The 26,776-nt window shown below is 39.8% G+C and overlaps 1 protein-coding gene across 1 annotated transcript in view; it reads right to left on the bottom strand.

Annotated features, from left to right (window-relative positions):
* Positions 1-240: 240 nt before the first annotated feature.
* Positions 241-26,776, bottom strand: part of LOC140239324 (phosphatidylinositol 4,5-bisphosphate 3-kinase catalytic subunit beta isoform-like) — a 63,309-nt gene continuing 36,773 nt past the window's right edge. The window contains exons 11-19 of the mRNA XM_072319197.1: positions 26,039-26,182; positions 25,408-25,507; positions 23,998-24,179; positions 22,830-22,939; positions 21,873-21,951; positions 20,858-21,037; positions 3,611-3,728; positions 2,512-2,660; positions 241-1,294 (exon numbers count right to left, since the gene is read on the bottom strand). Coding sequence (XP_072175298.1) covers positions 1,033-1,294; positions 2,512-2,660; positions 3,611-3,728; positions 20,858-21,037; positions 21,873-21,951; positions 22,830-22,939; positions 23,998-24,179; positions 25,408-25,507; positions 26,039-26,182 — 1,324 coding nt within the window. The 3' untranslated portion in view covers positions 241-1,032. The remainder of the gene's footprint in view (positions 1,295-2,511; positions 2,661-3,610; positions 3,729-20,857; positions 21,038-21,872; positions 21,952-22,829; positions 22,940-23,997; positions 24,180-25,407; positions 25,508-26,038; positions 26,183-26,776) is intronic.

Below are 26,776 nucleotides of genomic sequence, written 5' to 3' on the forward strand. Positions count from 1 at the left end.
GAGCACCAACCACTGAGGTAAAATACTGCACTGTGTATTCATATGAGGCTTGCATTGCTGCTACAAAGAACAGAGCAATTTTTTTTGTTTTGTTTTTTTCCCTCGTGGAAGCTTGGGAAATACAGCTGATGTATAGTTTAAAGTGTTATCTGGTGACTAGAGGCATTTTGTGATGTGAGAAACTAGATGGGAGGATTACATAATTAAAGCTTTTTTCTGTGTGTGTGTTTTTTGTTTTTTTTTTATATACAAAAATGTCACATTGATTTTTTATGTTAAACTTATATAAGCTTGAGTGAGATGTTCGTTCAGTGTGGTTATTATGCTGGAGCAAACCGGTGGAAGGAGGAACCCTCGCAGTTCAGCCAGCCAGAAGTCTACCGTACGATGTCTCGCAGAGTCTCAGTGCCAACCGTGAAAGAAATAATTCCCCAGCTTTCCAGAGCGTGCCACTTAATGCAGCTTGCCAGGGGTCTGTGCAGTCCATGAGGACGACACCACCATTGTGTGCCTTGCAACGCAAAAACCGCTTCCTTGACGACTTTTCATTTGCATGATGATGATAATCACCGTGGTTTAGAAGCTGAATATATCTCCTGCCTTGTCTATTCACTTTTCTAATGATGCAAGAATGCTTCAAATTCTGATATGACTGTTGATCATGCTTTACACACAGTCTCGTAAACATGTGCAGTTGTTTTCACAGATCACAGATTTCAATTCAATGCAGTTTGTGTTTTTTCCTGTTTTCCCTAGCATCTACCTTCATGCATCAATACACAATCCTCTTTTCTTCAGTATTGTAGCCATCTGTGCGACTGTTCCACTATGTCACACTGCTCCATTGTGTGTGGCGGATTGCTTTTTTCTTTTTCTTTTCTTTGTCTTTCTATCTACTGTACCCTACATCTGCGGATTAATTGTGAGATGAAAATGGGCTCTGTCTCTCCCCTGCTATATCCTCCCCATCTGCAGCGCAAGACATCTGATGAACGAGAACCAGGGATGGAGGTTGCTCATCCCTGCTCTCTTTTAGTCCCTGTTTGCGATGTGGTGCATCATCCAGTCAATGCTGGTTTTCCATGAGTTCTTCAACGCCTCGTTGAACTTGCCCTGGAAGTGCTTGAGGGCGTCGTCCTCCGAGCGGTCGAGGACCAGCACGTCCCGCAGGTACTTGATGGTCTCGTCCGACAGCTCGGGGATCCCGCTGGAAAGCATCATGGCAAAGAGGTTGATGAGGAGGTTGCCGCGGCGACGGAGGATCATGAAGGCTTCCTCGCAGCAGCGCCTGAAGCTGTAAGAGTGGAACGTTTGCAGGAAAGGGAATTACCATCATGGTGATATTACATCAGGGGGGTGTTTCATAAAGCTGTTCGTACAGTTACGAACGAATTACGAGCGACTGGTGATCAGTTCTTGTGCTGAATTATGGAAATTCTGATAAGTATAGCACATCAGAACTGATCACCAGTCGCTCGTAAGTTGTTCGTAACTTTACGAACAGCTTTATGAAACAGGGCCCAGGATTGTTAAAATCAAAATCAGGGTAGATCCAAAGAGTAATATGGGAGATAGTTTGTCATTCCATGCATCTCAGTATGAAAAATTCAACTTCAAAATTAGGGAGGCTTTAACCCGTTGAGGACGAGTCCCGAGTATACTCGGGCAAGCATCTATGGGAAATGCATGTTGTAGCAAAATCAAACCGTCCTCAATGGGTTAATATTCTCTTGGAAGGACATGAAGAGTAACTTAAATTTTCAAGGAGACACCCATGGATTCATGGAGACTTGGAAGATCTATGACATTTGACACATCCACCTAAGCATGCTCGACTCCATTCCTTTGGTCCCATCCATTAAAACAGTAGTAAACTGTGCAAGCTAACATCTTTGCATTACTCTGGAGAACTAAAAATAAAATTAACAAAATTTGAATACGGTAAAAACAAATTTTTGCACACAATATTTTCCAGGATCTACGAAGGATGAATTTTACGTGCTTTTAATTCAGCAGATTCTAAATATAAATAGTGTTACATATGATAAGCAAAAAAAAAAAAGAGAGAAAACAATTTGCACAAGTTTATTGTCACACAAAAATTTCAACAAAACAAAAATTTAAACTTTAAGAGCACATGATTATCAAGAGTGGGAATGTCAGCAGTTAATTGGGGCATATACAATGTAAATATACATGACAAGAACAAGACAAATTTGTGACCGAAATTAATCTTTGCATAACTAATGAATAGAAAGTTTTAAGCAAAAAAAAAAAAAAGAAGAGAAAGGAGGAAAAGAAATATAGATGTCAGAAAAGCAATGAATGAGAATATTACAAATGACATAGGAAGACCACCACAACAGCTTTGTGCAAATTTGATAAAACTGGCTGAGAAAATATCAAAAAAGGGAGGGCATGATGGAAATATTCATTATATCTAGCATGTTAGATACTCAAGGAATAAGCTTCAGGCAAGACTTGGCTGACTGATACCGAACCATGACATACTTGTTGAACTCGGTCGTGGTGCCGATGCCTTTCCCCCTTGTGATGACATGCACAAAGTCGTGGGTGAGAACAAAGGGGACACGCTCCCGCTTCACACCAAACTTTCTCTTGAAGTTACCCAGAAAATGGCCGAAGTCAATGTGAAACAGCTGCAGAATATCAGACAAGGAGTAACACACACACACGAATGCAAAAGGGAAAATAATATCACAAGTGAAAAATTGCAGTCATTTGAAACACTTCTAAGATTACAAAAGGTAATTTGACTGCAAATCAGTAATTATGGAAATGACAGAAAGAAAAAAGCAGACAAGGATAATTCACATATAGTTATTAAATGCAGTATTAACCCTATTCTAAATGGGCTATTTGAGACCACGTTTTTACTGGGGTTTTACTGGTTTTTTTTTACTCTCGACCACCAATAGCGCAATCGCGGCAAAATTTTGCCTGAACATACAGCTGGATGTCAACAATAAGATTATATGATTAAACAACAGAAAGATATTGATTTTTATATTCCTAATTTATTAATTATGCAAATTTATGCATGAAATCATATTTTCAACTGTAACTCCATTAAAGACTGAAGGATTGCTAACTTTTTGTGTAAAAATTCCTTAACACACATCGAAGAAATTTCTTAGAATAAAATAGCACAATCAAAATCATTTTCTACTGTTTTTTATTGTTTTGATATTTTCTTGTATTTTTTTTTCCTTTTATGTTTCATTTTTTTGGCCAAAATTTGTTGCAGAAACTTTTTCAAGCTTATCTACATTGAAATCAATCAATTTCATTGATTAAAAGTTTAAATAATTAAATTCATATCAATTTGACAAATAATACACGATTTACATTGGATTTGCACACAAAATAAAAAATTTGAGCTGTTTTGGGGCTGACATGGATAATCAAAACAATACACAACTTCAGAATGGTGTACCCGGATGTCGCAAATTTGGTCTCACAATACGTTGGAGACTGCAAAGAAAGAAGTCATTAAATGGTGCTGCAGAAACACCACAAAAGGACTAAATTTCTTGATTTATTGTACATGATATTCTCCTGCTAGGATAGCTGTAGCCGTCATACATACCTGACCAGACGTCTTGACCATGATGTTGTCGTTGTGTCTATCTCCAATGCCAAGAACATAGGTGGCAACGCAGTAGCCAGCACACGAGAGGGTGAAATCTTCTATTGCACGGTCCAACCTGGCAAGGGTAAACAAAAACACAGAATGCCCACTCAAAATACACATATTCTATCACTCCTTTGATAACACCTGTCAGGTTTGGTGAAAATCTGACGGTTATGTTTTCAAGAAGATGAAAATGTACAATTTGGGCTCCAATTTGGACCCCGCCACACCAAAGGGCCTTTGTATACGTGGGGCATCCCTGGATCCACCATGAACAAACTTGAAACTACTGACTCATACCAATGTACTAACCTGAATAGCTCAATCATTTCCTATTCTAAAGAGGATTTGTAAAGATCCCTTAATTTCGGGCCTTGGGGGCATTGTGTCCATTGGAAAAAAAGTGAGATCCTATCCCTGCTGAGATGCTACCTGCCAAGTTTGGAGAAAATTCATCTTTGAGTTCTTAAAAAAAAAGGCTGAAAATGTAAAATGTTTATGCGCCACACACGACACAACCACACAATATATGCTGGACAAGGAATGATCGCAATAGCTTACTCCAACCTTGGGTTCAGGTGAGTTAAAAAGAACATATGTGACTGTGCATCACAAAACGGACAAAAAGTTGCATGGACTGATTTTGTGTGAGAACTGAAAATAGGTGAAATGGGTCAACCTAGCCAATCTTTACTTTTTCATATTTTCTGAAAGAGCAAGTCTTCTTCTACATTATACTAAAATTTGGGATCATAAAAAAAAAAACAAGTGTGTTTTTAGCAGTTTATCTTGAACACGTTTTTCTTAGAAAAGTGTGATTCGGTGTTAGAGTCCCCTTTCCATTTCTCAAAAACCCTGCACACACTCTTCACTTTCAACTCCAATAACATTTTAGAAAATATGATGCTACTGCTTTGAAAGTTGGCATTAATCATGGACAGAATGTGCTAATAAGGCATGCTCAATTTCTGATAATCCCTCCATTGTTGTTACTCTGGTGGTTTACATCCTGTTTTTTTTTTTTTTTATAGTCCCATTCATCGCACAGCTAGCACGACTTGGTAAAGATTAAACGTTTGAATAGACCCTGTGCCTCAGAGCCTCTTTTCTCAGTTCACACTTTTTCTGAGTGTGTGCTTTCTTTCCAATATTTAGATAGATTAGGAGAGTCCATAACCCAGTCCAAAATAAAAAGAGACTTTCCAAAACAGTCTACAAAAAAGCACTCGATTTTGGGAAAAATTTGTTACAAATTGATCCATCAATGTGCAAAAAATGGCTTTTGCTACACTGAAAATGATGCTCCCAGGTTCGCCAAAAAGCGAACCTGGCAGCCAGGTTCGCCAAAAAGCGAACCTGGCTGCAAGGTTTGCCAAAAAGCGAACCTGGCCGCCAGGTTCGCAAAAAAAGCAAACCTGGCTGCAAGGTTCGCCAAAAAGCGAACCTGGCTGCAAGGTTTGCCAGAAAGCGAACCTGGCCGCCAGGTTCGCCAAAAAGCAAACCTGGCTGCAAGGTTTGCCAAAAAGCGAACCTGGCTGCCAGGTTCGCCAAAAAGCGAACCTGGCTGCAAGGTTCGCCAAAAAGCGAACCTGACCGCCAGGTTCGCCAAAAAGCGAACCTGGCCGCCAGGTTCGCCAAAAAGCGAACCTGGCTGCAAGGTTCGCCAAAAAGGCGAACCCCCTGCCAGGTTCGCCAAAAAGCGAACCTGGCTGCAAGGTTCGCCAAAAAGCGAACCTGACCGCCAGGTTCGCCAAAAAGCGAACCTGGCTGCCAGGTTCGCCAAAAAGCGAACCTGGCTGCAAGGTTTGCCAAAAAGCGAACCTGGCCGCCAGGTTCGCCAAAAAGCGAACCTGGCCGCCAGGTTCGCCAAAAAGCGAACCTGGCCGCCAGGTTCGCCAAAAAGCGAACCTGGCTGCAAGGTTGGCCAAAAAGCGAACCTGGCTGCAAGGTTCGCCAAAGAGCGAACCTGACCGCCAGGTTCGCCGAAAAGCGAACCTGGCCGCCAGGTTCGCCAAAAAGCGAACCTGACCGCCAGGTTCGCCAAAAAGCGAACCTGGCTGCCAGGTTTGCCAAAAACCGAACATGGCTGCCAGGTTTGCCAGAAAGTAAACCTGGCTGCCAGGTTTGCCAGAAAGTAAACCTGGCTGCCAGGTTTGCCAAAAAGTGAACCTGGCATACATCACAAAATCCTTTTCAAAGAAGAGAAAATATTAGGTGCATTTTGATGAGCCTATCTAATTGCTATCTAATTGTTGTCATTATATTTTCCTTCAGTAAATGTGAAATTACCACTCTTGGTTTTGTGTATGAAGAGTTTAGGTAAGTGCACAAACATTTGTCAGTGACAATCAATTTTACCTGTGTGATTACTCTACTAATTGTTAATTTCAGCCCATTGGGCCATGTATGTCTGTAACAAAACAAAACAAAAACATGTTTTTTTTTTAAGTTTTACAAATTAAGCACTCAGTAAAGAAGAACATACTAATTGAATGCAAAGCAAGCTCATAACCCTCTTCCGAAACACTCATAAAGAAACTTCTGCTCTGTAATAATTAAGTAATCAATTATTGTTAAAAAGTGTACATCTGTAACAGACACATATAGTGTGACTGTATGTGAGCTTTATAATTTCATGAGGATTGATTTGTTGATTTTATTTTCTGATGTTTATTTGTGATTTAATTGAAAGGTAGCATGGAACATCTCGATAACTATTATTAAGTTGGAATACTTGTTAATTAAAACTAATTAGCAGTGTTTGTTTGTTTGTTTTGTTTTTTGTAGATTGCATTGCACACATATTAAAAAACAACTTTTGATAGTGGGTGTGCATGGAAATTAAGCCTTTTGTAATTTTGTAATTCGCAGAAAGATGATAAATGCAGCCTTTAGGCCTATGCTTCTCCTATATTTTCTACATCACACCTGAGAACTGGATTGTATTTGGCTATTAGTATTGATAGATATAGCCCTGCATGTGGTGTGTGAGTGTGTGAACATACATACATGTAATTATCCATACATGCCAGGGCTGTCAACATAGGAAACTAGTTGAGAGTGAGACTCCCATAGGCCAATGCTATTAGGAGTCAAAATGCGTGAGATCAATAGAAATGCATGGAAATGAAATAAGTTTTAGATCGAGTGAGAAAGGACCTCAATGCATGAGAGTTGGCAGCCCTGACCTGCACATGTATGCAAAGTTTGTATGTGCTAGGCTTTGCATTCTGCGTAACAAGTTTGAATATTTTGCGCACTACACAGCACACACATGAAGTGGAACATTATCATTAAATGCAATTTACGTGTAATGGTAAAGCAAGAACTGTAACTACCGGTACACAATCAATGTAATATTTTGCAACAACATTCCCGCATGCATATTGATCAGAAGAAAGCTATATAAAGTTATAGGGCCAGTACCAGGTATCGCACCAACATTTGATGAAGTCCAAATGTCAAATTGACAAACATAAGTAAGTCAAATGCTCACAACTCATAAAAGGATATACAGTAGTTCTGGACACTCAATCGAAATGTTTATTCACAGCTCCTAATCATTGCATGATCACCATCCAGTGCACCACTGGCCTCATCCTGTGAAGTAAACAGTTTACAAGAGAATATGGGATAGACTTACAGTTGTACAAACTACATGGTGTACGTACTATGAAATCCGTTTAACAAATTTGTGAGTCAGGACACCGCTCTCTTATCACAGTCGTCATCTTATGGCGAGTCCTCTTCTTCAAATGGCCATGTTCACGATGAGCAACATATACATGCTGGTTTCAGAGGATTTATATTGTGGGGATGGAAAGTGTGGAACGATGTCTGGCCTATGTCCATCAGTGCAGGGGTCAGAAAAGGTCAAGACCTAGCCAACTGCCAAATCCGCAGAGGGTTCAGTGAGTGGAATGTGATAATTCAGACACACTAGCACAGTGCCTGCACTACACATAGCTATACAGTTCTTATGGTAGCGTGTGTGCAAACCAAGGTTATTGATAATGTTTTGGTGGGAAGCCACTTGTATGAGATGTATTAAACTAACAATCCCACCTCATCCCTGCTTGCATGTGAATATATCATACACATGAACATTATAAAAGGGGATGGCTAGTACAGGGCTGCCATAATTGGCAACTATAGTTGAGAGTGAGACTCCCATAGGCCAATGCTATAATTTAGGAGTCAAAATGAGTGATATCAATAGAAATGCATGCAAATGAAATAAAGTTTTAGAGTGAGAAAGGACCAAAATGAGTGCTACAATTTGTAGCAACTGTTCAGTGGGAATGCTGGGGGATGATTGTTCCAATCCTTGTGGGATAGAGTACTTTATATACCGGTATCTATTGTTGTGTGAAAATTATTTGCTTGAGAATTAATGGTCTCATATAATTATTATTCAAGTAATGTGCAGTTCAATGTTTCCAGGTTAGCATGCCTGACAGTGACGGGGCATATACTGCACATTACTTGAATATGAGATCATTCTGAGGCAAATAATTTTCATTCAACAATAGATATACATGTATAATATACTCATAAAAGAATCCCACAAGGATTGCAACAATCACCCCTCAGCATTCCCACTGATTCCCACTGATCAGTTTGGTAATACAGGCTATCCCTTTTAGTATGCATTTCAGTTAATTGAAACAGGTTTGTTTAGTATTTGTTTGTTCATGTGTTTGCTTGTTTTGGCGATCATGGCGATCATGGAAATTTGACAGAACTCCACAGTAACATACCCAGTTTTATGTTGATTGTGAAGTTAAGGCAATTTAGATGATTTTGATAATTTACATGTGAATGCTAGAAGCTTAATAAGAATTATAGTGAGCTGCATGGTTTCTTTATTGTCCTAGAAGCTGCCTCTAAAAACCCACTTCTTACGTATATAGACATACAAATATCAGGATACTCTTTTGCTCAGGCGTATATATAACTTAAGCTTAACAGTTGGGCCGTGGGTGGACGTGTCATTCATGGTGCGGCAACTGATCTCTTATAAGATCAGTGATGCAGCTTGCTTGGAGCATACAAAAAAGCTGTATGGTGTCTTCAAGAAAGCACATTGAAACAGCATCCACATATCCATGATTAATGGTAGTGCAACGATCTTATGGCATGTAGGCCTACACAGCAATAACACTGCCTTGGCAGTACCCTGAAGGCCTATGTTTTTGGTAGTAGATGATTTAATTCATCCGTTCAAAGAATAATGAGCGGGGTATTACGTAAACAGGAGAAATCAGAAATTCAAAAGGAATGGTGCAAAAGTATACTAGTGCATTAAGATAAGTACCCAATTAATGAATGAAAATTCATTTGCATTTGATGAGGATCGACTATAAGATCACAAATGAAATTGGGATCCTTGTTCAAGCAACATACAGACTCATACATTTGCTATGGAGATCAATTACCTTCACATTGACAGATATGAAAATCATTACTCAAAGTGAACAGAGGGGCTACATTGCATCTGCAGACATTGATAACAGGAGGAAACCCATACTTGATATTCATAATCTGTACTTTTTGACATCCTTTTTATAGCTCACCTGAGCTGAAGGCTCAATTGAGTTATTGCGTGTGCTCTTTGTCCGGTGTGTGATGTGCGTCATGCGTTAATTTTGTACTTTCATTTTCTTCGTGAAAACCCCATGACTGATACAACATAGTTCACCAAACTTGGCAGGTAGCATCCATCCTGAGGGGAATAGAATCTCAATTTATGCAAATGGGCACCTTTTTAAAAAAAAGTTATTTATGAAGTTTTCAGGTGGAGAGGCAGTCCTATACATCGATCCAAGTGTTTTCAATTTCTTTAAAGTTTTTTTTTTTTTTGTGTGTGTGTGTTTTGCGTTTGTGTTAAGAATTATTCAAACGAAAAGTGCAAAGATGATGGGATGTACCCATGATTTTTTTTTTCTTTTTTTATGTCTAGAACGTCTGGTATTATTTTATAGAAAGCTGTTTTTTTTTTTAAGTCACCTTGATATGAGGTCCTCATCCTTTTCATCCAATTTAGCTATACTGCCATGTAATTGATTAATTGTAAGCCCTAGGGATCTCACTAATCTGGCTGTGGTGACAGAACAATAATGTTTGTACAGGCCTATGCCAGAATGAATGTATTTGCAAAAGTTAAGGGTCCCTTTAAGACAACCAAACTTGGTGGCACACAGAGTGTATGGTGCACACAGCAAAGTGCAGATACAGTGGGCTAATGTTACTTTACTCTCCCCTGACCATGAGTCTGGTGAATGTTTTGGCCAAGTCTTATCAAGGTGACATTCTTTTTGACCCCTGAACTGTACAGGGGCAAAAGTTAAATACTTTCCCCACAATACAGCATACACTGGACACTCACAGAGCTACCAAGTCTCACGCATTCTGCGTGAGACTCGAGCATTTAGGGTCTGTCTCACGATCTCACGCATGGCACCCATTTTTCTCACGCATCTGGTGAAGTCTGCAATTTGGGCCAAAAATAAGGAGCATAGCTCAAAGGATTAAAGTGATAGTTGCAATTGAAGGTATATTTCCCTTTTGCCTTTCAAAATTAGTAAAAAATAGTCACTAAAGTATGCACCAGATCGCATCATTAAGAGCTAACAATTTAAAAAAGCTCCCTACAGTGGGAGTGGGACACCCTCCTCGTTCGCATGCGCATGAGCGCCAAGACGCCGAGTCATAAAAATCTCACTCATAAAAGTTTTTTGAACTTGGCATCTCTGCACTCATTGTGAACATACAACTTCCTGCATTGAGAAAGTATAGTGTCCAGGGCTCTTTTCATGAAACTTGTTATGAGTGCCAAATTGCAATTATAGCTGTTGTAATGAAATCCTTACATGATTGGATTGGCGCAGAACAAATTTGTCACAGAAATGTGGTAGTTAATGTCACGGATAACAAGTTTTGACTTTAAGGACTCCCGATTAAGAATATTGTTAACAGGTTCCATACTTTAGTTGCTAAAATTTTTTCAGTTACCCCTTTTTCCTTTAATAGCAGAGTTCTAAACTGTTTTGGCATTGTGATATTGTTATGCCCTAAAATTGAAATCAATATTTTCTTGATTTACCCTTGACTTCAACAAACCTCAATTATAAGGCTTTACATTGTTTCATTAGGTGATCATATTCGTGTCAGGTGGTCGCGTTACCTACTTTTCGTGAATAACATGGCCTAATATACAAAGGGTTGGGTAAGCAGAGACTCCATACCCTCCCGTTTTCAACTGGAGATCTCCCGCTGAAAGCCCATTTTCGCAAAATCTCCCGTTCTCCCGATTGAGATTTGATTTCTCCCGCCCTGGCTCTGTGTCTCCCGGTGGAAAGGATTTCTTACTTATTGCTATCGTATGTTGAAAAAATAAGCCTTAGATAGCACCAGAGAACATCTAAAACCCTAGGAACTTCGCGCTTCGCACACATTAACTTGGAGTCTCCCGTCTGTTAGGGGTTTCGGGCGGGAGAATCTCCAGATCAGAAGGTGCTTGGGGTTGGAGTCTCTGGGTAAGGTCAGGTCATCGAATGCAAAGTATGCTGCTTCCGGCCACCCAAGAAAGGGTATGTGATTGCAGTCTGATGAGTAAAACTTTTTTTCTTTATTTTTTCAATGTTTTTATCGAAGAAAACACATGACATACAAACAAGAACAAAACACTACATGCATTATAATTTGATACAAAATATCAAACAAGGCCTGACATTAAAGACCTAATAAAATGGTTTAGACATTCTTTTCTTAATGATGTAATAATATTAAATGTTAAATTCTAAGTAATTCTATGGTCGTGCGGGGTTTTTTACTGTTCTGAATTTTGTTCTACATTTGTTAACATAATGGATGCAATTTCCTCGGTTTTGGAAAACTTTCTATACTTTGGCACTATCACTTCTAAATTGTGATGACATCTAAGAACGGAGTCGTCGATATTGATTGTCTGGTTGAAAGCCAGCGAGCTTGCAAGGCTATGCTAGCGCAGCGCAGCGACAGCCGGCCGGCGGCTAGCGCTGGCTGGGGAGCGAGCTAGCGAGCGCATAGCAGGCGCTGCATTATTGTCATTGGCTAAGCCTTTAGACAAAAGAATATTTAATGAATTGTATCGGATTTAATACTGCCAATAATACAGATTACAACTGTGGTACGCTTGGATATTCATTATTTTCGGCAAACTCGTGAAATAGGCCCCACCACTAATACTACGGCGACTCGCCTGTTTCAATACTCGTGAATTCAGCCCCATCGTGTGGCATTTCGGTAGGTAAGCATGGCGGTGGGGCTGCCTTCCATAGTCAATACTCGTGAATGCGGCGAAAATGACTTCCTAATATGTCCCTCGACTAATTTTACGGCCAATTTAACCATAAATACAACCCTACCTAACCCTAAACCCTAGGACCTACCCTTGCTTGCTATAAACACACGGGTACGGTGCCCACGCACTGCGGTGGGGCCTATTTCACGATAGCCCCACCACCACTGCGTGTCTGTACTACGGCGACTCGCCTGCTTTATAGGCCTAAACCTACTCGTGAATTCAGCCCCACCGTGGCGTTCATCGGTAGATAAGCATGGCGGTGGGGCTTCCTTCCACAGTATGATTTGTAGCATAAAACAAAAACTACTCGACCAAAATTGACGATCATTCTTGGTATCGTTTTTCTTAGAAAATGGCGCATCTAAATTACTGATAACAAATATTGCAGAAACTGACCATGGGAAACTGGTTAGGCCTTTTTTTTTTTTTTTTGAGCCACGACCCACCCTGTATGAACATATCTTTCTAGAGTGTAACCTCTGTACTTCTCGTATTCCAAACAGGCTTTTGATAAACAATCAGATCACAGGTGCGGTGTGGCTAGCTGGGGCAAAATTAGCCTATAAAAGCTTTATACGCGTGTATTCAAGGGGACTCATCGAAAAGAGTCCGTATCACGGAATGAAAACCATTCAAATTGATATACAGAGAGAAATAACACTTAACAAAGCATAAGAAGAGAAGATGATGGAATCATAAAAAGGGAAAATGATGATTGACAGAGGATAAAAGGGGAGGAAAGATGGAAGATGAGATGAAATAAAACAATACTGTAAATAACATAAGGGGAGGAACAGTGGGAAAATATGACAAGATAATATAAAACATAATGAGACAGAATGACATATCATAGGGAAAAGGATAAAGATTAACAAGGTATAGCTCAAGGTGTATTACTCCGTGCAGACATTGCCTTACCTCGAAGATATGAAAAAAAAAATGAACTCTTGTCAGTAAGATAGAAAATTGGTGTGTTTATCTGTTTTTTTGAACAATTCCACTAAATGCTACCATTGATGACTATTTTGTACAAAAAAAACCCAACAACTTCAGTCTCCAAATTGCTTCATCGAACTGAAATCAGAATCAACCTAAGATGAGATAGGAATGGACAAAGAAAATGATGGATAAGCTAAGATAGACAGCAAGGAAAGAAAAAGAAAGAGCTACATCCACACAGATTAGAAGCTCATCGCCCGAAAATAAAAACCAAGAACAGCTTTTCATTTACTATGATTTTTTTTACACTGTAGATGTTCAAATTCTTGTTAACTATCAAATAATAACAAAGAATCAAGTCAATGCTATTAAATTTCAGTATTAAGAAAAATTGAAGTTGCAACAAAAGGAGACGCTATAAGGAGTACAAACACACAACTTAGGAAAGCAGAATGGTGAAAGTAAAAGAAACACACGCACACACAAAAAAGTTAAGACTGATGTCAGAAAATACAGATTACGAATAAGTATAGGCCAACACGTACTGTAGGAATCTCCTCTTAAACAAAGCTTTCAGAAGCAATGTCTATCATGAATATTAGCCCCTCCGTCCACTTTGAATCATGATTTTTAGGTCAGCCTGAGGGTAAAAACATTAAATGTACCTCCAGAACAGTTATTAGTCATTCGTGAATTCCAATACGAATTGGATCTTGGACACGACACATCTTTGCTGCATTGTTTAAACAATTGGGATCCCCATTTTATATGCTAATGCCTTCATAATATTTGTGAATTCAGCACTCATTTTGTACCCTAGTAGTGTACAATTTGCACCATTCTCATAGTTCCAATTTATTCTCCTGTTAGTTACCCAAACCATTATTTTTTGAAATATTTAAATCATTTTTCACCAAAAGCATATTGCCCAAACAATGTTTTGATACAAGGCATATGTTTATTGCAGGCCGATAATGGATATGGATGCTGTTTTCAATTTGTCTCCTTGAAGACACCATACAGTATTCTGGGACTACTAATTTCGCCACAGCAAGCCGCACTGCGCCCACGACCTGCCTGTTCAGTGAAAGCACACTGACATATGCATAAATGCAAAAGAGTATCCTGATATTTGGAATAGAGTAACATCACAAGTGGGTTTAACCAGGTTTAAAAGGGACCAATTACTGGGAATTAAAGTTATATTTGCGACAGGACAATAGCAAAACCATGTTTATCTCTAAATCAAAATTGCCTTTATCTTCACAGTTATCCTTAGATTGGGTATGATTATATAGTTCTGTCAAATATCCATGAACACAGGCCATCTCCAAAAACAAGCCCACAAAAAATAAACACGTTTCAGTTGTGTTTCATGACGTGAATAAATTTCCATGATCGCCATGATCACCAAAACAAGCAAACACATGAACTAACAAATACTAAACAAACCTGTTTCAATTAACTGAAATGCATACTTACAGGGGATGGCTACTCTTACCAAACTGATCAGTGGGAATCAGTGGGAATGCTGAGGGGTGATTGTTGCAATCCTTGATCATCCCCCAGCATTCCCACTGATTCCCACTGAACAGTTACTAGCCATCCCCTTTAATGTTCAAGTGTATGATACAGAACTGTATATCCATGAGCAGGGATGAGGTGGGATTGTTAGTTTAATATATTTCATACAAGTGGCTTTGTCCCACCAAAACATTGTCTATGGCCTTGGTTTGCAGACACACTGCAATGAGAACTGTACAGCTACAATGTAGTGCAGGCACTGTGCTAGTGTGTCTGAATTATCACATTCCACTCACTGAACCCTCTGTGGATTTGGCAGTTGGCTAGGTCTTGACCTTTTCTGACCCCTGCACTGATGGACATAGGCCAGACATCGTTCCACACTTTCTATCCCCACAATATAAATCCTCTGAAACCAGCATGTATACAATTGTATGTTGATCATCGTGAACATGGCCATTTGAAGAAGAGCACTCGCCATAAGATGACGACTGTGATAAGAGAGCGGTGTCCTGACTCACAAATATTGTTAAACGGATTTCATAGTAGTTTGTACAACTGTAAGTCTATCCAATATTCTCTTGTAAACTGTTCACTTCACAGGATGAGGCCAGTGGTGCACTGGATGGTGATCATGCAATGATTAGGAGCTGTGCATAAACATTTCGATTGAGTGTCCAGAACTATATCCTTTTTTGAGTTGTGAGCATTTGACTTACTTGTGTTTGTCAGTGACGTTATTTGGACTGTACGTATTAAATGTTTGTGCGATACCTGCGATACCTGGTACTGGCCCTATAACTTTACATAGCTTTCTTCTGATCAATATGCATGCGGGAATGTTGTTGCAAAATATTGCATTGATTGTGTACCGGTATAAAATAGTTACAGTTCTTGCTTTACCATTACACGTTAATTGCATTAAATGATAATGTTCCACTTCATGTGCAAAATATTCAAACTTGTTAAGCATAATGCAAAGCCTAGTACATACAAACTTTGCATATGCAAGGCCATGTATGGATAATTACATGTATGTATATGTTCACACACTCACACACACACCACAAGCAGGGCTATCTATCAATAGCCGAATACAATCCAGTTCTCAGGTGTGATATAGAAAATATAGGAGAAGCATAGGCCTAAAGGCTGCGTTTATCATCTTTCCGCGAATTACAAAAAGTCTTTCCATGCATACCCACTATCAAAAGTCGTTTCCAAAGCCCTGTGATAAACGTCTTCAGAAAAGTTGCGTTTATTAACTCATAGCAAATAGTATACATAGCTAGGCTAAGAGGGTGTATACTCTCGCGATTTCGCACAAAAATGGATGTAGTGCGCCATGGGGCCTCACATTGAGCCCAACGGCGGTCATTTTAGTAATGAAACCGCAAGCTTCATAACACGTGAGCCTATGGAGGGAATCCTACCTTCCTTTCATTTTCTTCGTTTTAAGGAGACACACCACAGCGGTAAAACTGCGTATCAGGCTTCAAAATATCAGCAGAAGTATATTTTCTGTTGATACATTAAAAAAAATTTGAAGTAATGTCACTACTTTTCAATCTGTAGTGCATCAAAGTTTGTGTTTGAGCTGAGAAACGCCATCTATCTCTTTCTCTCTTGTTTTCACTGTCTTTTACGGGCAATTCCATAATTACAAACGTACATTTCATACACTTTAAAAAGCTCTAACAACTAGACTTGATTTCATTCACAAGATTTGATACTTTTAATTTCTAACATCCATCTCGAAGGTAAAGTGATCACAAAATCATATTCAATATGATCATTACTTTGACCTTGATATGATGAAAATAGGGCTGTTACAGACGTACTCGCATGAGTTGAAATTTCTGACATTGGAATGTAAAGTGGAAAACTCTGTGAATTTTGGGGTACTTTCCAGCAAATTCATTCTTTTCATTCAATTAGATGTTAAACAACCCAAAAGTGCAGAAATGAAGAATTATTTTTTTTTTAAATTAGCAATTAATTGCACCCTTTTTGTGTTACGGATGTACAGTATTTTACTGACGTACAAAATTTCCGTTACAGACGTACGTTTTGAAAAAGTTATTAATTTTATTATTTTGATGGATTTATTTTAGGGATCTTATTTTGATGGATTTATTTTAAGATCCCTATACCAGAATTCAGTGACTTCTCATGCTGTAGGGTCTTAATCTTAATAATTTGAGATGACAATTGCATTTTTTTACTGAAATCTGCAAAAACCTTCCCCAAATCATCACCTTGCATACAGTTCATGCTTCACTGAGCAACAGGATGATTACATTATTCAAAGAAATATCCTTTCATGGTAAATTAGCTTGTCAGTTGGTCATGTTGTAGCCTATTTCATTTTGACAAACACATTATTGTCTAGAATATTAATTTGTAGAAAAGAAATTAATTTGATATTGGAATCAGATTTAATTAATGCCATCATAAAACTATTTAGGGATCCATTGCTCATGTATGCAGTACACACAAAGCTGTGCAGAAATGGTTTGCGCCACACATGAAAAATTGATGGTGTAGGCCTACTATATTTTGCAAGCATTTCACACAAAATCCTTTCAAACATATCTGAATTGTAGAGTCTATACCTGATCAAAGTTTTGAAATAAAAAAGAATAGATACATTTGTACATAAAAACAAATTGACAGTAAACTATCATGATCACCAGAATAATAATCTTAATGTGGATTTTGAAAATGTGGATTTTGAAAACACATCATGGTGTCCCTTGCTCTATGAATTGTGAGTACTCCAAAAATCTTTTATTTCTCAGCATGTTAAAAACAAAATTATACTGGTTTGTATGGTTAAAATTGAAGTAGTAATTTCATTTTTTGGGGGGTATTAAAAATAGTGTAACATGGAATGATTGAGACTTTAATGGATGAAGGACATAATTTACAGAGCAAAGAGTTTGAATGCGAGTCCCAGACTCCAGCTACGTGTAAACTGACCACGATTGCCATCAACTGTTTGTAGTGTGATTTTTCTGGCAGTGTTTTTTGTGGGTTTTTTTTGTGTGTTTTTTTGTGTGTTTTTTTTTTTTTTTTAAGGAAAATATTTGATCTGGTGATTTGGTGACCACTTGCAGGATACTTGACATTGATCCTGAGATTCCTGCCCTTAGTGCCCCTATTTAAAGAACCTCATCCGGAAATGTTTCCATGTGATATTCATCTAAAACACTAAATCCCCAACATTTACATCAAGTTTATCATTCACTGACGTGTCATCTTCAGGTTTCTCATCTAGACTGACCATGGAATCAGAGATCTTAAACCTGTCTAATTGGACTTTCCTGTATTCTAAAGCATTCAATGGTACTTTTGATACTCACATTATGCTCCTTATATACTAGTAGGCCTAATGACTGTGTGAGCATTTGGTACAGGTACAGCTATTTGCAAATAGGGGTGCCTTTGAATCCAACTTCTCTCTCAGTTGATATCATTTCCTTTAGTAATCACATCTTTTGTGGGATTCTTAGTATTTCTACCTCATAGCTTGTTTGTGGGGTTGATGTAGCTGCCCGCCCATTTTACACATGAATGTCATGTATCTCCAAACTGCTCCTTTTTTTTTTCTTTTTCTTTTTTCTTTTTTTTTACAGTACTCACTATCTTGTCCGTCCACTGAGAACACACTTTCGTTGTACACCCTTACCATGACAAAAAGCCACTTTATCATTATCTGCATTGATAGTTTCCTTCTACTTTTGTATCAAGGAAGACTTGGCTTGAACTGGGTATGTGTACATTTGAAACCACATGGATTGTGGGTAGTTAAAGGTATTTTTTGTTTAATCCTAATCAAGATATGCTCCATAATTATATAGATCTACATGTATAGATGTTTGCTTGTGTTGTATGCTCATCTGAGACAGTAACAATGCTCTTTGTTTTACTCTCTGTCTCCTGATACACAAAAGATGAGAGATCTATGCAATTTAGCATTTCCATATACTTTGGGTCTTTCTCGGAAATTTTGAATATGTGTGCAATGCAATTTACAAAACAACAACAAACAAACAAACAAAACAAACAAACAAACACTGTTAATTAGTTTGATCAACAAGTATTTCAACTTAATCGTAGTTATCAAGATGTTCCATGCTACCTTTCAATTAAATCACAAATAAACATCAGAAAATAAAATCAACAAATCAATCCTCATGAAATTGTAAAGCTCACATACAGTCACACTATATGTGTCTGTTACAGATGTACACTTTTAAACAAGTTACTTAATTATTACAGAGCAGAAGTTTCTTTATGAGTGTTTCGGAAGAGGGTTTTGACCTTGCTTTGCATTTAATTAGTGTGTTCTTCTTTACCGAGTGCGTGATTTGTAAAACTTTAAAAAAAACATGTTTTTTTTTTTTTTGTTACGGACATACATGGCCCAATGGGCTGAAATTAACGATTAGTACAGAGTAATTACACAGGTAAAATTGATTGTCACTGACAAATGTTTGTTCACTTATCTAAACTCTTCATACACAAAACCAAGAGTGATAATTTCACATTTACTGAAGGAAAATCTGATGAAAACCATTAGAATAGCCTTTTGGAGATCAAAATGCACCTAACATTTTCTCTTGCTTGAAAAGGATTTTGTGATGTATGCCAGATTCGCTTTTTGGCAAACCTGGCAACCAGGTTCGCTTTTTGGCGAACCTGGCTGCCAGGTTCGCTTTTGGTGAACCCGGCTTTGGCGAACCTGGCGGCCAGGTTCGCTTTTTGGCGAACCTGGCGGACAGGTTCGCTTTTTGGCGAACCTGGCGGACAGGTTCGCTTTTTGGCGAACCTGGCTGCCAAGTTCGCTTTTTGGCGAACCTGGCTGCCAAGTTCGCTTTTTGGCGAACCTGGCCGCCAGGTTCGCTTTTTGGCGAACCCGGCTTTGGCGAACCTGGCGGCCAGGTTCGCTTTTTGGCGAACCTGGCGGACACAGGTTCGCTTTTTGGCGAACCTGGCGGACAGGTTCGCTTTTTGGCGAACCTGGCGGACAGGTTCGCTTTTTGGCGAACCTGGCTGCCAGGTTCGCTTTATGGCGAACCCGGCTGCCAAGTTCGCTTTTTGGCGAACCTGGCGGACAGGTTCGCTTTTTGGCGAACCTGGCTGCCAGGTTCGCTTTTTGGCGAACCTGGCTGCCACGTTCGCTTTTTGGCGAACCTGGCGGCCAGGTTCGCTTTTTGGCGAACCCGGCTTTGGCGAACCTGGCGGCCAGGTTCGCTTTTTGGCGAACCTGGCGGACAGGTTCGCTTTTTGGCGAACCTGGCGGACAGGTTCGCTTTTTGGCGAACCTGGCGGACAGGTTCGCTTTTTGGCGAACCTGGCGGACAGGTTCGCTTTTTTGCGAACCTGGCTGCCAGGTTCGCTTTTTGGCGAACCTGGCGGACAGGTTCGCTTTTTGGCGAACCTGGCTGCCAGGTTCGCTTTATGGCGAACCCGGCTGCCAAGTTCGCTTTTTGGCGAACCTGGCGGACAGGTTCGCTTTTTGGCGAACCTGGCTGCCAGGTTCGCTTTTTGGCGAACCTGGCTGCCACGTTCGCTTTTTGGCGAACCTGGCGGCCAGGTTCGCTTTTTGGCGAACCCGGCTTTGGCGAACCTGGCGGCCAGGTTCGCTTTTTGGCGAACCTGGCGGACAGGTTCGCTTTTTGGCGAACCTGGCGGACAGGTTCGCTTTTTGGCGAACCTGGCGGACAGGTTCGCTTTTTGGCGAACCTGGCGGACAGGTTCGCTTTTTGGCGAACCTGGCGGACAGGTTCGCTTTTTTGCGAACCTGGCTGCCAGGTTCGCTTTTTGGTGAACCTGGCGGACAGGTTCGCTTTTTGGCGAACCTGGCTGCCAAGTTCGCTTTTTGGCGAACCTGGCGGCCAGGTTTGCTTTGTGGCGAACCTGGCGGCCAGGTTTGCTTTGTGGCGAACCTGGCTGCCAGGTTCGCTTTTTGACGAACCTGGCAGCCAGGTTTGCTTTTTGGCAAACCCGGCAGTCAGGTTCGCTTTTTGGCAAACCCGGCAGCCAGGTTCGCTTTTTGGCAAACCCGGCAGCCAGGTTCGCTTTTTGGCAAACCCGGCAGCCAGGTTCGCTTTTTGGCGAACCTGGGAGCAGCGTTTTCAGTAGAAAATACCATTTTTTGCACATTGATGGATCAATTTTTAACAAATTTTTCCCAAAATCGAGTGCTTTTTTGTAGACTGTTTCGGAAAGTCTCTTTTTATTTTGGACTGGGTTCCATTTTATTTGAGTTATACATCATTTTAAAGCTTCAAGTCTGTCTTTTAGAATATGCTCTTAACTAAAAATCCATGTCTGGCGACTTTTGTTGGTTGTGTGATGCAGGGACACATATCAAGATTCCTTACTTTTCATCTGTCGGATTCTTTTTCTTGATCCACTCAAAGAGTGCGGCTTTCTGGAAGGCTGCCGTGATGGCGTTCGTGGAGCCATGCTTCTTCTGGATGTTGGCCATGGTTTCGGCATTGGTCACCACCTCTATGAGGCCCACCTTGGGACCCGTGGCCAGGGTGCGGTAGGGGATTATCCTGCAGGGATGAATGGAATGTGCACCAAGAATGCCTTAAATAGAGCCAAAAGTCCACTCCTACTGGACCATAGTAATCAATCACAGATTTCATCCGATCACTAATTAGCCATCAACATGTGAGAATATCAGACGAAAATACTGAAAAGACATTTGTATGAATACAATTTTCAATAGAGTCAGCAATTATTGCAAATGTAATTCTACTTTAATACCACACACACAAAAAAACACAACCTTTCTAATAAAATCATATTGTTATACACTGCTATCTTGACAGAGTACTCGCCCAGCTACATACAAGCTGAATAATGACAAATGACCTTTTGCGAGAGACAAATTACAACATCTCATCAGAGTTTACTCTTTTAAGTCAATACAATTGGCTTTGAGCCATTGAATCCCTTCGAAACGAAGCACACAAGTTGGACACTGTAAAATTTGACTGAGAGAAAGAGAGAGTCCAGAAACTACCCCAAGGCTCAGAGAAAAGTTCACAGCACTTCCACTGAGCTTTACGAGATAAATAAGATCTTGACTTACACCAGATTGACTGCCCCCCTGATATGCAAGTCACATCTGACTACACATTCTTGCAACAATCTTGACATACATGTAAGACATTCTTGCAACAATCTTGACATAAGACATTCTTGCAATAATCTTGACATAGGACATAAGACAAGACTCCCCTATGTGGAACTGAATTAGGTTTAAAAGGACAGATGTGAATTTGTCTGACATCGCAAAAATTGTGCAACCCCCTCAAGGGGGGGGGGGGGGGGGCTCTTCATTTGCTGCAGGTGCACTGGTACCAAAGACTGCCACGCCCTTACCTCAGGTCCAGTCCCTCTTCTTGCCATATGTTGTCCATAATCTGCATCACCTGGAGTGTCAGCATGTCCTGGCGTAAGTCTACCAGAAGGGACGGGGAATACACAAAACCGAAAACAGGTAATGGGAGACGATGTGTACTACAGTCAGATCTTAGTCTACAGGTGACAAGACATTTGCTCCTGCAACAATTGCTCAGGTCATATTGTACTTTCTCCAAGGACTTAGGGTCAGTGTTAGCATTGTAATAGGGTGTTAAGTTTAGTTTGATGTGAGGATTAGGATGAGGGTTAGGGTAACGTTTGTGGGTAGAGTTTATGTTTGGCTTTAGCATGCAGAATTTCATGGGAGCAATTGTCACAGACAGAAATGTCATGGAAGTAAATGCCATGGAACCTATTTTACGGTTGGTAATGGGCTTTCTGTTTCATGTTTGAGACATTTCCTCTCTCACACTCAAGTTTTAAAAAGAAGTTAAATTTTCCATGGCCTGTGGAAGTAAAAGTATTGGACTTGATTTCATTCGACTTCAGAAAGAATAAAAAATGATATGAAGAGAAATGCCTCAATGACAGAGGAATGATTGTACATGAATGGAGGGGTGTGGGAGACACAAAATACAAGGGAAGCATTAAAGAGTGGGAGGCTTAAACTTTGAACACCATAACTATGGCATACGTAGCACTCACCATTCAATTCTGAGGTAAAACTGTCACAAACTGTTTGACGAGAAAGATCAGGCAAAATAGAAATAGAATAAGCAGGAGACTTGAAATGAAATGTACGGAGAATGCAGACATGGTAAGAAATCAATGACAGAGAGATGTTAACCCATTGAGTAGGAGTCCCGAGTCTACTAGGGCAAGCTTCTATGGGAAATGCGTGTTGTAGCAAAATCGAACCGTCCTCAATGGGTTAAAAGAGTTGTTGTGATATGTAGACTCCTGAGGTATATTTACCATCTCCATTCTTGAACAGAAGGTAGATGTCATCCCCGATTGGATCGTCATTCTTGAAGACAAGCCAGAGTGGTCTCATCTTGGAGGACATGAACTTGCAATCATCAAGGCTGTGATAGAAAAAAATAAGGGTGAAGGAATTTGATGACCTCTGAACCCACCAGCTTCATGGATGTATGTTGCACACAAGAAGATTTTTCTCCTCTCCACAACCAAAGGGCAAACTACATAATGGTGTCTGAGATATCATGGGGGCTGCCATTACCCACTTAGTAATGGCAGACATTTTGCGTAGTGAAGTAACATTTTTACAGCGCGTATTTTAACTTTTATGCGAGTAGCACTTCTAGATTTGGCTGCTCCCGATTGCTTGTTTGCTAGGGTGTTAGCATGATGGGTGACCTTACCGCGTCGTCGTCAACCGGTGCTCCTGTGCGCTCACAAAACAATAGTACAGGGTGTATGCATACTCTGCACTCTAGTTCTTACTGGGAAAAAGCTCTTTGGTTATACAGCAGTATAAGGGCACAAGCAAAAATGTGGTTGCAAATATAGCCTGAGCATTATCAACAACAGCTTTTGATTTCTTAGCCTTAGCCTTCAAGTGAGTTGAAGTATTGGGAAAAAAAAAAAAAAAAAAAGATCAGAGGCAGACTACAAACTCTACTACCAATAATACATGTACTACAACACAGATGTAAGAACTTTGCATGATAACTTAAGTTTATACTGAAATTCAAAGATCAAGGAAGTCCCAGTTGTAGCTCCTACAAGACTGTGTGTCTAAGTTCCATACATACTAATGTGGTCTTCCTGTACATTGTTCCTCCACTTTTTATGTGCCCTGGCACTTAACTTACTTTACAAGCTTTGTCACCAGCATTCAGTAATCCATCAAAACTTGGCCTTGTTGTAAAAGTTATCAAGCCCACTCAGTCAAAGCAATGTGCCTCAGTCCAAGAAGAATGCCTTGATGACATGATGGGGATTAGTGGGATTAGGAAATCTCTATTCATTGACAAAACATCTGCACCAATAGACAAAGAAAGCAGAGTACAGTTAAGATTCTTTTTTTTTTTAGAATGTGGGGAAGATACAAATTTGCAGGGGGAGGGGATGATAGAAGCAAGAGTTTGATTGTGGATGATGCCGCCCTCGTGAGTCCTACCTGAGACATTTGAGTTTGTAGGAGGGGGAAGACGGTGAGATGAAGTTGGAGAGAGTGTCGGCGTAGGACTCCTGCTCGAGAACCTGCCTCATCATGAGCCGCAGGTCCGACTTGTCCTGCTGCTTGGCCTGCTTGGACTTGATCAGCTCATTCAGGTTCTTCATCTTGTTCAGCGACTCTACCTGGAAAGGTCAAAGGTCAAAGGTCAGCATGGTCACTTCACCTACTTACCTCTCTCTCTCAACTCTTCTCAGATTGCCATCACATGTATCATCAGCTTTGTGACTGTAGAATAGTATGGTGTATTATCTGTGCTTCATACACTGTCATATCATAATGTAGGAATACATTTTGAACAAGCTTGTATACTGTATATTAAAGGTAGGGAATCCCATTTGCATGCCTTAAATGAAGAGTTGTATAAATACAGTGGTATGTTGAAGAGAGTATCATTTTAGAAACTCCCATAAAGTATTGAAAGTGGAAGGTAACATTTAGTACATTTTTATTGACCGTTAGATTTTGAAATGAATTTTTTTTCGGGGCTCACCGTAAATTCCAGTACATTACTAGGCTACCTTTGCAGACCCATGCACTGCATGTGTGTCCATCATGTATATTTTGTGAAGAAAGTTCATCAAAACTTACAAACATTTCTATATACATTCTTGCCACACACTCTATATGTTATTACATCAGCTCTTATACTTTTAGATTTGTGTTTATAGATAAAAAATACAGAAGACTGCAACAAAAAGGCTTAAGTGTGGCTGACACACAGATCTACTGAGTAGTTGAGTTTTGTGCATTATTCAAATTGTAGATAACTGTTGACTTCCAAATTTCTCAGCAGTGGCCTAAACAAGTCCCCTGAGGTTCATATTTAATGTTTTGCTGCATTTTGGGAGGTCTGTAAAAGGTATCCCCTACCTTTAAGCCTTTATTTTCACAAATTTTGCAAATCACCGTTGGACCGCGAATTTAACAACACACGAAAATGTTGCCACCTGCTATTAAAAGGTAATAGTGCACTCACAATAGCCGCAGTGCCAAGAATGATATATATATTGTACTTTAGTTTCTCTACAAGCTGCCACAGACAGACTTCACCATGAGTGAAAATCACCTAACCTCACAGATTTTTATACATGTTCCCTATTGTATTTTTCCACTTCATCAAAAGACCTGCATGACTGTGTTATATTATTCCTTCCCGTGTGTTCTCAGATCCTGTCCATCACACTGATTTACCTATCATTTGTAGCTTGCTCTAAATATGTAATTATTTAGAATATATTGCTGCATCAGTGCATAAATCAACTTTTGTTAGGCATTTATGATGGAAATAGATATCAACATAAAAAAAAAAAAGAGCCAATGCCAAACAGGTCTATTCTGGATTTGCCTCACCTGTTTGCTAAGTGTTTTGATGTGAGCCATGCTCCCCCTGCAGTACGCCTCCAGCATCAGGCCGAAGCGAGTGGTAACAGCTGCCTGGTGCATCTCCGCCCTAAGGAACAATTGCACAGAGCAGGGAGAATTTTATGAAAAATGTGACCCAGGCATCTGTTGTGTGCAAGTGCAACACTTCTATTTCTCTGGAAATGTTCGCAATTTTATTGGACAAAATTTACGTACAATGTGTGGGGTTGATGCAAAAGTCCTAAGAATTGCTAGTAATTACTCAATTTTGTTTTGTTTTCAAAACACAAATCATAATCCTGAATCAGGTTGCCCATCTAGAATAGAAAATCAATAATCTTACACTGAAGAAAAAATGTAGCTGTTTGCAAGCTACAACTGTGCCTGGAATGTTCGGAAATGTTCTTTCATTGCAATGTAAAGAAACTGCTCAGGCGCTGTGTCGCTGACATTGGTCATTACAACTCTCTGTCACATTTTGTTGCTTTTTGCAATGACACCTGACTTCTATGTGCTCATGCACAAGATATAAATCCAAAATGGCTTATAAACAAAGCTGTCAATCCCTACTGAAACACAACTCGTAGCTCTACAAACAAGTTCTTTTTGTTATGCCTACCTCAAGTGCCAAAAGAGGAAATGTCCAATGCGTTGGTTCGAGAGGGCCCTGTCTAAAAGAAACCTGCCAAGGGCACAGTCCAAGTGGGTCTCGTACTTCAGGGCCTGGACTAGCTGGAGAAGATACTGAGAGAACTGGTCATCACTGTGGGAGAGAAATGACCACAGACAGGGCTTTACTGATTGACCGTTACCATATCACTTAACTCGAATCAGATTAAAACAAATCATTCATCTTTGTTGCTGAAGTCTGTAGAGCTTTTGAGGCAGAGGTTGATATTGATATGATATTGACATTTGATATTGATTCATTTCTGCGATTTCATGACACATATACAAATACATTTTTCTTTTGTACAAATCAAAGGATTTTTAAAGAAGAATTAATAGACTTGGTGAATACAAAATATTGACAATTACGTAATAATACAAATTACACGGTACATTGATAATAAAGAGAAATAATTCAGAGGTACAATCTGGGGGGGGGGGAGTAATTGCAAAAAAAAAAAGGCTGTATCCTATGAGCATACACTTGAGAGCGGAAAGGTTAGCAATTAGATGAAAATAAAAAGCGGTATTTCACACAAAACAGAAGAAATCTTTGCATTTTGTTCACACTTTTTTTTTTGAGGCTCGTTGATGCAAACTTTAGAAGTAATATATCAATTTATCATTTTCTTTTCTTGGTGGAAATGGGATGATATGTAATCATTCAAACACAGCTCTGTGAGACGAC

This window comes from Diadema setosum, chromosome 15 (assembly GCF_964275005.1).
Source record: "Diadema setosum chromosome 15, eeDiaSeto1, whole genome shotgun sequence".
Lineage (NCBI taxonomy): Eukaryota > Metazoa > Echinodermata > Echinoidea > Diadematoida > Diadematidae > Diadema > Diadema setosum.